Raw genomic sequence first — 13471 nt, forward strand, 5'->3', positions numbered from 1 at the left:
TGAAGCAAGAGATAAGCTACCAACAAAGTGTCTCGTAATAGTATAAGTGAAAAAGTTTGTCGCCGAATAAAAGTTAAATAATAAAAAATTAAATTAACTTTTTTAAATAAAGAGTAACAATTTTAATTTGCATAAAGTTGATTAAAAAACAATAGTACCGGTATTTAAGAATTCTCCGTTATCAACTAATCTTATTCAAATTCCACCCACTCTCCAATGGACTAATAGGTATGGATATCTTGCAAGAATTAAAAGCTGTAGTTAATATTTCAAAAGCAACTTTAGAAACCCGACAGCCCGCTCTACCTCGGCATCGGCTGCACCCGCTCACGCTCTGACTGAGTCAGCGAAAGCAAAACCGCAAGCAATAAACGGTACTGCTGCACTACCATCAAAACAAAACGAAAACGTAAACAAAAAAGCTGGGTCGACCTGGCAGACTGGAATGGATCGCTACATTACAGCCCGGAAAATTCAGATTTGGAAAACAAGCCGAAAAATACACGCGACAACTCTACCTTGATCAAAAATGTAGCCCCTGCAAATACCAACAGATTTGCCTTGCTGGTAGATACCGCTGAGGACGTGCCGCTGGGATCCGTTGATATCGAACCGAAGAAAACAAAACCTCCGCCAATATACATCCGCGAGAAGAGCACAAGCGGTTTTGTAAATACTTTGATTGGCCTTATTGGAAAAGATAGCTTTCATATAATTCCCCTCGTAAGAGGTACTATCAATGAAATCAAACTTCAGACGAAAACGGAGGACAACTACAGAAAAGTCACAAACTATTTTACCGCACAAAAAATAGGCTTCTACACTTACCAGCTTAAAAGCAGCAAGGGCCTGCAAGTAGTCCTGAAGGGCATTGAGTCTGATGTTACGCCCGAAGAGATAACTGAGGCGCTAAAGGAAAAGGGATTTTACGCCAAAAGCGTGTTCAATATCAAAAGCAGAAACAGGCAGCCACAACCACTCTTCAAGATTGAGCTTGAACCAGAAAACAAGCCTCCTAGAAAAAACGAGGTTCACCCAATTTACAAACTCCAGCTCCTCCTGCACCGTAGGATCACGGTAGAAGAGCCGCACAAACGTAACGCTCCTGTACAATGTACAAACTGCCAAGAGTATGGCCACACGAGGTCGTATTGTACACTTCGTCCGGTGTGCGTAGTCTGTGGAGATCTCCACGACTCCAAACAGTGTCCAACAAACAAAAAAAATGCATGCGAGAAAAAATGCAATAACTGTGGGGGCAATCACACAGCAAACTACAGAGGCTGTCCAATCTACAAAGAGCTGAAAATCCGTCTTCACAAAAGAATGAACACGGCGCGGGCACACCAAGGAACAGCTACGCTGATACCACCGCCATACTCATAAGGAACCGTATGAAGCACCACTTTTACAAAGAATTTGCGGAAAATAATCTTCAGGCCACATCTATCAACATTCAGCTGGATGACAACACTCTCCTTACACTAGCGGCCGTATACTGACCCCCCCCCCCCCCCCCCACCCACTGTCATCTCATCACTCGCCTGTACTAATTCACCTCCGCCGGTACGCAGAAAACGTGAAACCACCATTCAGATTGACTTCTCACAAAACAAACTGGATCAGGTATAAAAAATATATAAGTTCACATATTGAGCTAAGCCCAAAACTTAATACTGAATCTGATATAGAGAGCTGCACGTGTGCATTGCAATCCATCCTTACTGCAGCAGCTCTTACTGCAACACCCAAAATAACAAATAATACAATTAATTCAAAAAAGACCAACGTACAAATCGAGCAACTCATCCACGTAAAACGACGCTTACGCAGAGAATGGCAATCTTCCAGATCCCCAACTGCAAAACAAAAGCTAAAAGTAGCCACACGGAAACTGGCCAACGCTCTGAAACAAGAAGAGGACGACGATCAGCGCCGATACATAGAGCAACTCACACCAACAGGCACAAAACAAAAGTCACTGTGGCGAGCCCACTCAACTCTTCGCCCACCGACTGAAACCGTTTTGCCGATAAGGAATTCCTCAGGTGGTTGGACCCGTAGTGATGAAGACAGAGCCACCACATTTGCCGCTCACCTACAAAATGTGTTCACGCCAAACCAGGCTACTAGCACATTCGCGCTACCGTCCTATCCCGTAAACCGCCACCAGCAACACACCCCAATTGTGTTTCGTCCTAAAGAAATAACTAAAATAATCAAAGACAATCTCAGCCCAAAAAAATCCCCCGGCTGCGACCTTATAACACCGGAAATGATCATCCAGCTGCCACATTCTGCAGTTCGCTACATAACCAAGCTCTTTAATGCCATCACCAAACTTGGTTACTTCCCACAACGATGGAAGAGGTCGATTATCATAATGATTCAAAAACAAGGTAAGAACCACACAGTCGCTTCATCTTACAGACCAATAAGTCTACTCTCATGTATTTCGAAACTATTCGAAAAATGCCTGCTGATCCGACTTAATCAACATCTGATATACCACAATATAATCCCAGCCCACCAATTTGGATTTCGCGAAAGCCATGGCCTAATGTTTAAAATTAAAATATCCCTACCCGAAAGCACACACAAACTTCTAAAGTCTTACCTCTATGACAGAAAGTTTACAGTGCGGTGCAACACTGCCACTTCCACTGATCATACACTTCCACTGATCATACAATTGAGGCTGGAGTCCCCCAAGGCAGCGTTCTTGGGCCAACCTTATACCTCATCTATACAGCCGACATCCCTACAAATAGTCGCTTAACAGTATCCACATTTGCCGACGATACAGCTATCCTTAGCCGATCAAGGTCCCCTATCCAAGCTACAGCACAGTTGGCACTGTACCTCATCGACATTGAGAAGTGGCTCTCTGACTGGCGAATAAAAGTAAACGAGCAAAAATGCAAGCACGTGACGTTTACGCTAAACAGACAAGACTGTCCTCCGCTCTTGTTGAACAACATACCACTCCCGAAAGCAGATGAGGTAGCGTACCTAGGAGTACACCTTGACAGAAGACTCACATGGCGCAGGCACATTGAAGCCAAAAAAACCCAACTTAAACTCAAAGCCAACAACTTACACTGGCTCATCAACTCTGGTTCTCCGCTCAGCCTAGATCACAAGGTCTTGCTCTACAATTCTATATTGAAACTTATCTGGACCTATGGCTCACAGTTATGGGGCAATGCCAGCAACAGCAATATTGACATCATACAGCGAGCACAATCAAAGATCCTGAGAACCATCACTGGGGCACCGTGGTACGTTCGGCGTGAAAACATCCAAAGAGACTTAAATATCCCATCAGTTACCAACGCAATCACGGAACTTAAGGAAAAATACCATAGCAAGCTTTACACGCACCCCAACCACCTAGCGCGAGGTCTAATCCAGCTCAGCAGCCGTTCCCGTCTCCGGCGAAAGGACCTACCAACCCAGCGAATAGATTATTAGGGCCGTTTAATCATAGAACAGTTGGAAAAATAATACAACTGTTCAAAAAATACTTGTTATAGTTAAGATTTTTAAACTTATTGTTAGTTCTTATACAAGAAGATTCAATAAATAAAAAGCAAAGTAAAAAAAAAAAAAAAAAAAAAAAAAAAAAAATCTTTAGAAACTCAACGTGTCAATATTAAACTGCACACAATCTCAGAACTTCACGTTATAGGCGAAATTTCTAAAAATATAGTTAAGCTCCCGTTAGCATTGAGAACGGTGAATTTTGGTACGAAACAACAACAATTTCAGAAGACCTCCTCATATCTGGAGGACTTTTCCAAGCCAAAAACAACTCGAGTCTTATGGAAATAGTTTACGTATAACAGGATAAAAAGAAATTGTGTATCGATTCCAAACTACAGGTCGAGAGATACGACTTTATTGAGATAAATGCTATATCTGAAAGCAGTGACAGTATGGCAAAAGACAAAACAGACATTTTTTATAAATTAAACACGGACCATTTAAATGCTGAAGAGTTTACAGCATTAGAAAACCTCTGTAAGAAATTCCCGAAACTCTTTTATTTTAAGAGGGAGACAACTTAACATTCACTAATCTTGTTAAACATAAAATACTGACTACAGACGAAATTCCATTACATTCAAAACCCTTTCGATATAGCCCTGTAGAAAGACAAGAGATACAAAGACAAATCACCAACCTCTTGGAACAAGACATTATTAGACATAGTCACTCCCCTTGGGGCGCACCTATTTTCCTTGTGTCAAGAAGCCCGACGCTTCAGGTAACATAAAATGGAGATTAGTGATAGACTACAGGGAATTAAATGAAAAAACCGTAAAAGATAAATATCCAATGCCAAATATCAACGATTTCCTAGACAGAATTGGAAGAGCCAAATACTTCACAGCTCTAGATTTGGCAAGCGGATACCTCCAGGTGGAAATGAACCCCAAAGATATCAGTAAAATAGCTTTTTCGACAATAGAAGGGCATTTTGAATTCGTAAGAATGCCCTTCGGCCTCACTAATGCTCCAGCGACTTTTCAAAGAGTAATGGATAATATTCTAGCTGACCTTAACGGTAACTGTTGTCTAATATATCTCGACGACATTATAGTTTTTTCGTCATCACTCCAAGAACATGTTAATGACCTAAAGTTAGTATTCGACAGATTAAGTAGAGCAAATCTTAAACTCCAACCAGAAAAATCCGAGTTTTTTAGGAACAAAATTGAATACCTGGGTCACGTAGTTACCAACTCTGGCATAAAACCAAATCCTAAAAAGCTAATCGCTATCAAAGCTTTCCCAATGCCAAAAACTAAAAAGCAAATTAAGCCTTTTCTAGGACTCCTTGGTTATTACAGAAAGTTCATAAAAAAAAATTTCGCAGCAATCACTAAACCACTGACACAACAATTAAAAGGCAAAGACACAGTCAAAATAGATGAGGAATTTAGTAAGGCATTTGAAACTTGCAATCCTCCAATATCCGGATTTCAAAACACCCTTTATACTTACCACAGACGCCAGTAATTTCGCCATCGGGGCAGTCCTGTCCCAAGGCACCCTTAATCAGGACAATCTTGTATCTTTCGCTAGCAGAACGCTATCCGATACAGACACAAATTATTCCTCCGTAGAGAAAGAACTGTTAGCCATAATTTGGGCCACAAAACATTTTCGTCCCTATTTGTACGGACAGAAATTCACAAAAGTTACAGACCATAGGCCACTTACTTGATTCATGAGTTTCAAAGAACCTAACTCAAAACTGGTTCAATGGAAACTCCAAATATTAAAATATGACTGCGAGGTGGTTTACAAAAAGGGGTCTCAAAACGTAGTGGCAGACGCCCTTAGTCGTATAACAGGCGTAATTAATACTAATTCAGTACTTCCTCCCACAAATAGTACCACTTCTGATTTAATCACCATCTCTAGTAAACCATTAAATGAATTTAACTTACAAATTGTTTTCAAAATCACAACAAAAACGGAGAAACTGACTACCATGCCTTTCAAGAATAAAATGAGAAGAACTATATCAGAGACAAACAAAACATGGCGGATATCTTAAAACAAATGTTGAAACCTCACAAAACTAGTGCCATCTTTGCACCAGACGAGATTTTTAAAATTATTGAAGCCTTAAAAGAATAGTTTTTACCTACCGAACTATACAAAGTTATAAGATGCACTACCCTATTGAAAGATATAACCGACCCAAACGAACAGGAAACAGAAATACGAAAATATCATTTGGCAACAATCACAGAGGAATAGACGAAACAGTAGCCCACTTAAGAAGATCCATATATTTCCCATTATTAAAAACAAAAGTAACCCATATTATTAATGATTGCGATGTCTGTCAAACACTTAAATACGACAGGCAACCGCAAAAGATCGAATTTTCGGACACCGAAACCCCATCACACCCCATGCAAATTATACATACGGACATTTATACGATTAATGGTAAGACCATTTTAACGATCATTGACAAATTTTCAAAATCGCTGCGGGATATACAATCATGACTAAGGATAGCTTAAACGTAGTCAAATCAATGAGAAATTTTCTATCAACCTTTGCAATTCCAACAAAACTCATTTGCGACCAGGGTCGGAGTTTGCAAACAAACTTTTTAAGGACTTTGGTGCACAATATAACATCATATTGCACTTCACGTCGTTCCAACAATCTTCGAGTAATTCCCCGGTAGAAAGACTCCATTCTTCCCGAACAGAAATACACAGGATAATACTAAATAAAAGAAAAACAGAAAAACTGTCTTGTGACCACGAAGACATTTTTTTCGAAACCCTAACGACATATAACAACTCAATTCACTCAACGACAAAGTACACCCCCTTTGAGATATTTCACGGAAGACCCCACTTATTAACACAGGGGATCAATCCGAATAACGAACACGATTATCTTCAAAAACTTCACGAATTCCGCAATACTAACAACCCTGACATAAAAGAAAATATGGAAAATAAAATGAAAGACAGAATTGCAAAAAGCAATGAAGATAGAAACCCACCAATTGCTCTCGAAGTAGGTAAAACAGTTTTTAGAAAGGAAAATAGGAGAAATAAATTGACACCACGATTCAAGAAACACGCAGTTAAGGAAGACAAGGGCTTAACATTTATATCACACAAAGACCAAAAGATTCATAAAGAAAAAATTAAGAGAAGAACAAAATAGTAATATTGGTCATATTTTACAGATTTTGCTGCGTAACAGCACAAGTTATCAAAATTCAAACACTGGAGGAGTATGACAAAATCGCAAAAATAGACCTGGGAGACGCAAGAGTCATACTGTCATACAAACATTTACTCCACAAAATTAATTCACAGGACCTTTTAGAAAATGTTATGAACTTTGAAACAGCACTTAATAAGCTAGAAGAAGTAAGAGTTTCAGATAAAATTATAAACGGCTTAAAAGCCAAAATAGATCAACTAAAAACCAAAATAAACACCTTATTACCCAAAGAAAGAAAAAAAAAGGTATTGTAAACGGTCTTGGTAGCATAATAAAAGTAGTAACTGAAAATATGGAAGACGCCCAAACTATTGACGAAAAGTTTAACGTTGTTAAAGAAAATTAAAATTAAATAACAGAAAAAATCAACAAACAAACACTATTTAACAAAGAAGCTATTCTAAGATTTGAGAATATAACAAAACACATTAATTAAGAGCAACTAACAATTAACAATTTTATTAAGAATTACAATAACAACATTTACAAGACTCTGAATGATTAGCATAAAGAAATACACCTACTCCAATATATCACTAGAATTAATTTCCATATAGATGTCTTAAACAACCACATAAGTAACATAGCCGAAAGCATCTTATTAACTAAGTTAAATCTTATACCCAAATTTATATTGTCAGAAAACTAGATAAAATCTATCAACAAATTCACAATAAAACAAAATGTCAAAATAGAATCCGATGAACACTTATACAGATTGTTGGCTCTAGAAACCTATATTAACGATTCATACATAATATTTCATGTTATTTCATACCCATATTTAAGACACAAATGTATACACTAACACACATTGTCCCTTTACCATTAAACAAAACTAAATTTTTAATTGTACCCAACTATATATTACATGATAAGGATAAGCCAATTTTGTATGTAGAGGACAAATGCCCTAAAATTCATCGAACATATATATGCGAAGGTGCGCGGACACAGACCAAGCTAATTAACATCCACTGCCTCGATGGCATACTCCGAAACCAAATAGCAACATGCGATGTCAAGGACGTTGGTCAGCAAGAGATGATCAAGGAAATTGAACAACGTCACATCTTCATTTTCTACACAATTAACACCAATATCACGTCCTCATGCCAGGAACCCTTTACAATCAATGGATCAGCAATACTAACATTCAACAATTGCACGGTCAAGGTTAACGGTTTAACATATGACGATACAGTGATGGAATTCGACCAAGAAACAAAAATCTCCGTAAAATCATTCGAGCAGATGAATATAAAAAACACTTTCGAAGACATAAACCTGCACAAACTCCATCTACAAGCCTTATCAAGCCAAGATGACATCATCACCATGAAGACATCGGCTACAAGTCACCTCTTCACAATTTATGTATTATTCGTATTCCTGACCATATGCACAATATTGAGCCTAATGTTGAAAAGAAGAAGCACCATTATCACCCCTGTGGAAATTCCGTTAAATTTTGTTTCGGCCATTCCTTCGATATGGTCGTCACTTGATTCCAGGGGGGGAGGAGTTACCGATATCGCAGTACAGAGTATACACGATTCGGTACCACCCGCCAAGCCGCCTTATGAGCTGATTCGAAACTGCTACTATGTTGCAAATGCAGACACAGCACTTTGACAGGATGTGATTGCGACAATTCTCGGTTAAGAAACAAGAACCGCCGCACCAGCACTTCGATATAAACATGTTGCCAACGAACACTAGAATTATTTTATAAACATTTAGCTTAGCTTAAGTCTGGAAAGTAAAAGCACAATCAGTTCCATTCTGGACGCCAAAAACTGAGATTGACTTTTTTCGGAGATCTCTTCGGCGCTTCTCTTGCAACGCCTTGCCTCCGTGGTACTGCTGGCTCCTTGACGTGGACGACGAGTCGGCCCGGCCGGGACTAGGATATTATGGGGCACGGTGTATCGTCCTGGGGCGAGGCAACGCTCGTCCTGGGACCACCTGTACCGACCACTGACTCCACTGTCCTTCTGGAACCCGCTACGTCGCAGTCGTCTCCTCTGGAAGACCACCCGCCGGTCGGTCTGGGTTTAGGATGTTATGGGGTAGGGTGTATCGTCCTGGGGCGAGGCAACGCTCGTCCTGGGACCACCTATACCGACCACTGACTCCACTGACCCTTATGGACACGTCGGTTTCTTGCCTTTCCTTCTGAAGGTCCTTCTGCCGGCCGGAACGGATTCAGGATGTTATGGTGCAGGGTGTATCGTCCTTGGGCGAGGCAACGATCGTCCTGGGACCACCTTTGCTGGCCACTGACTCCAATGATCCTTACGACACGTCAGATCCTTCTCCTCCACTCCCAGGATCTCCACTTGCTTGTGGTGATTCGTCCTGCTGAGTCCTTCGGGCTTCTTGCCACACTATGCTTGCAGAATCGCCGGCGCGACTTAATGGCTCGATTTTCTTATCGCCGAACCCCAACACCAATGCACAGAGATCCATGTGTGTGCGTGTGCGTGTGTCTGTGTATGTGTGTGGGCTTAGAGTCGAGTATAATGCTGATTTGGTAATACCCTACAGTTTTCCAAATAGCTGATAACCGCGCTTAAGTACCATATAGTATAGTAGAATTCATTTTTGGTAATCTATAAAGCTTTGCTTATTGCGTGACCTATTTTTATTGGTCCTATGGACCGTTTATTTTGCTATTTACAAAAAAAAATATTTTCTATTAATTTGGTGACTCTAAATTTAGAATTTTTCTTGATGTTTGGCCATTCTCCACCTCCTGGCATCCAGCTCCTGCTTATCCTGCTCATGCTGCTTATCCTGCTCATCCTGTGATCCTGATCTGTGTCTCTCTTTCTCTCTCTCTGGTAGGTAGCATCTTTATCGTCTTGTTGGCCGCACTGCTCTTTTTGGTGACTTGTGTGTGTGTGAAAGTGTTCTTGATTTTGGGGAAAAAACGTATAATTCTGGTGAACCCACCTCCGTGTCACTTGCTCCACATAGTGTTCCAAACGTGTGTGCATTGCGTTGTCGCCGTCTTCAGTTCTTCTGTGTGAAAATATAATTTTCCGAAGCAGCCACTTCACAAGTGGTTTACTTGAGTGTATGCCTTCTTTTCGGCGGTGTTCTGGTTTCAAAACTATATTGGTTTATAGTTTGGTTCTCTTCCTCCGTGTCACATTCCTTTTCGTCATCCACATCCATCACCATTATGCCATTCAGTGTGGGAAACTTTATGACGGGCAAAGTTATGCCCTGCTGATTGCCTTCATTCATCAGCTTCTGGATGAGATTGGCGATATCCTCGCGCTTCTTGGTTACTGTGAGCAGGTCAAACCAATCGATCAGCTCCCTAATGGGCAGCTTATAGTTAACGATGGGTTTTGTGAAGAATTGCTCCGCATACTGCAGCAGATAGAGGCCGCAATCGGTGAGATTCTCCTGCTGCGGCACCTCCACAATGAGACCGGGCATATTATCCCAGTTGAAGATGCGGGCCCGCTCTTTCGGATACTTTGCCTTGTACTCGAAGTTGAGGTAATCATGCAATATGGCAATATGTCGATAGCGTGAGTTGCTCTCCAACGAATCGAAGATGAGAATCAATGGCTGTTTGATTGGAATGTCTTCGCCGGGTGTCTGTACATCATGGTTAACCACGGAGGTCTTCAGGTTTGGAAAACATATGATGGCCAGTATCCAATGGGAGTTCTCGTTGAATGGTATTATGATGAAATCCTTCTCGAATATATTCACGGTTCGTGTCCACTTCTTTACCCTTTCGTGACGCCTCTTGGCCACCGGCTCCTTCGTGTTGTTGGGACTCGTCTCTGTGGTCAATCTCATGTGGAAAAATGTGCTAAAGATGTGCGTCCTATCGCGCTGACCCTCTGGTATGATGTTATTCTTTAGCCAGCGCAGATAAAAATCAATGATTATGTCGTTCAGAAATGAGCCTTCCTTGAGACGCATATAGTCCTTAATGGTGATGCTCAGGCCACCGGTTCCGGTGGGCGGATATGTGAAAAGCGTTGGATTCTCGTCGACGAAGAGTCTTCCCTCTGTTTGGCCATTGTCGGCGGCGGTGGTCTCCTCATCCTCGCTGCTCAACAGCACAATGACTTCATCGTCAAAGTCCCTGCTTATTATCCAGTTGCTGTTCCGGCGCAGGCGACTCTTCTCTGCGCGTTCTGCAGGTGTGGGTATAGTGTCCCTAGTTGCTTTCTCGGCTGGTGCCGGTATGGATGCAACATTCGGTTGCACCCGCGATTGAGATCCTCCAGCTGTCTCTTCCGATTTCTTGCTAACAGTGGCATGTGCGACTTGGTCCTTCGACTGGATTGACTGGGAGCTTGCGAGAGCATCTCCAGCTGGTTGCACGCCCTGGAGACCATTGCTCTTCTTTGGAGAATTTGAGGTGTTACCCGTAGGGGTTTGATTTCCCTGTTTATTGCCAGATGAACCTGGGTTGTCTTGAGCACCAGCAACTTGATAACCATTGCTGTCCTCTGCAGAATGACACTTCTTCTGTTTCTTGGTCTTGGGAGTATTGTCGTCTTGATCCACCGACGATATCACTTGGGCAGTACTACTCTTCTTTGGAGAATTTGAGGTGTTACCCGTAGGGGTTTGATTTCCCTGTTTATTGCCAGATGAACCTGGGTTATCTTGAGCACCAGCAACTTGATAACCATTGCTGTCCTCTGCAGAATGACACTTCTTCTGTTTCTTGGTCTTGGGAGTATTGTCGTCTTGATCCACCGACGATATCACTTGGGCAGTACTACTCTTCTTTGGAGAATTTGAGGTGTTACCCGTAGGGGTTTGATTTCCCTGTTTATTGCCAGATGAACCTGGGTTGTCTTGAGCACCAGCAACTTGATAACCATTGCTGTCCTCTGCAGAATGACACTTCTTCTGTTTCTTGGTCTTGGGAGTATTGTCGTCTTGATCCACCGACGATATCACTTGGGCAGTACTACTCTTCTTTGGAGAATTTGAGGTGTTACCCGTAGGGGTTTGATTTCCCTGTTTATTGCCAGATGAACCTGGGTTGTCTTGAGCACCAGCAAGTTGATAACCATTCCTGTCCTTTGTAGAATGGCCCTTCTTATGTTTCTTGGTCTTGGAAGTATTGACGTCTTGATTCGCCGACGATATCGGTTTGTCAGCATTGGGGTCTCCCGGAGCGCAATGTCTTTTCTTGTGCTTCTTGCCTTTGGTTGCAGCTGGCTGGCAACCATTGTTGGCCACCGAAGTCTCCGATGGCTTGACAACCGCACGAGATGGTGGCACTTCTACGGGCACCGCGTTGGGAAGAGCGGCACCAGCAGACGCCTTTGACTGATGCACCTTCTTGTTGAACTCCTCCGCATGGGCAATCGTATCGGCAATGGTATCACCGATGGCGAAGCCCACAGAGACCACCGATGGCTTGACAACCGGAAGAGATGGTGGCTCTTCAACGGGCACCGCGTTGCGAGGAGCGGCATCAGCGGACGACCTGGACTGATGCACCTTCTTGTAGAACTCCTCCGCCTTGGCAATCGTATCGGCAATGGTATCACCGATGGCGAATCCCACAGAGACCACCAAATGGATAATACCACCGGCATTCTCCATGCAATCAATCGTGATGGTATCCTCCATATGAAGGTTCATCTTGAGAAACAGCTTTTGCACTGTAAACGCATGGATGGGCAGCTTGAAGGTGACGATGTGCTGCTTTCCAGTGCTGTAGATAATGAGCATCTTGGCACTCCGTTTGTCCTTATCCGTGTCGGCTCGATTGATCAGCAATTGACGGGAGACTATAATGAAGTCGTTATGGGCGATTCGACTTACCATTTTCGCAGCCTATTCAACACAACATATGTACGCTAACGTTATGAATGTTATGAACGTTATGGGCTCATCTGAAACTGAAGTTTCGGAATACGATTGCAAAGTCTCGGGCTGCTTGATGTGCAAGTTCACTGGATGGGTGAAGTCACCTTACACGGTGACTTCGATCACTATATTCCTTTCATTTTGCAACCAGTGTGATTTATGCGATATTTGATACCACAAAAATTTGGTTTCTCCCGATTTTATGGTTTGTTTAAACGGCGTACCAAGTGCTGTATCCAAAAATCATCTGAGAGATCGCGTGTGGAAGGAGGCCGAGTGTCGGAGTGTTAACAGAAGGATCTCGGAAGTGTGAACGCGCGGTCAAACGAGAAGACCATATGCACAATATTGACCCTGATGTTGAAAGAAGAAGCACCATTATAACCCCTGTGGAAATTCCGTTAAATTACGTTTCGGCCATTCCTTCGATGTGGCCGTCACTTCATTCCAGGGGGGGAGGAGTTACCGATATCGCAGTACAGAGTATACACGATTCGGTACCACCCGCCAAGCCGCCAAAACAGTCATTGCCCTTATGAGCTGATTTGAAACTGCTACTATGTTGCAAATGCAGACACAGCACTTTGACAGGATATGATTGCGACAATTCTCGGTTAAGCGTCTTCATAAAAAAATAAAGGCCTGTGGTAGGACCCACTGCGGCGATTTGCCTACACTCGCTGTAGCCTAATCGCGAGTGCAATGTGCATAGCGCCGAAGTAAAAGGAAAAGAAGAAATAAAATAATGAATAAATGAAATATTAACCAAGTAACCTTTGATTAAAGTGCGTGGTAATCTGCTGGATAGGCTGAGTGGTGTGGAGGCACC

General features: G+C 42.2%; 1 protein-coding gene across 1 annotated transcript; it reads right to left on the bottom strand.

Moving 5' to 3' along the window:
• Positions 1-9417: 9417 nt before the first annotated feature.
• On the bottom strand, positions 9418-12682 carry LOC116803218. Its single transcript, XM_032727102.1, has one exon. It carries the CDS (start codon positions 12598-12600, stop codon positions 9847-9849), a length of 2754 nt encoding a protein of 917 aa, XP_032582993.1. The 5' UTR covers positions 12601-12682; the 3' UTR covers positions 9418-9846.
• Between the last annotated feature and the right edge of the window lie 789 nt (positions 12683-13471).

This window comes from Drosophila sechellia, unplaced genomic scaffold, assembly GCF_004382195.2.
Source record: "Drosophila sechellia strain sech25 unplaced genomic scaffold, ASM438219v1 U_318, whole genome shotgun sequence".
Classification (NCBI taxonomy): Eukaryota; Metazoa; Arthropoda; class Insecta; order Diptera; family Drosophilidae; genus Drosophila; species Drosophila sechellia.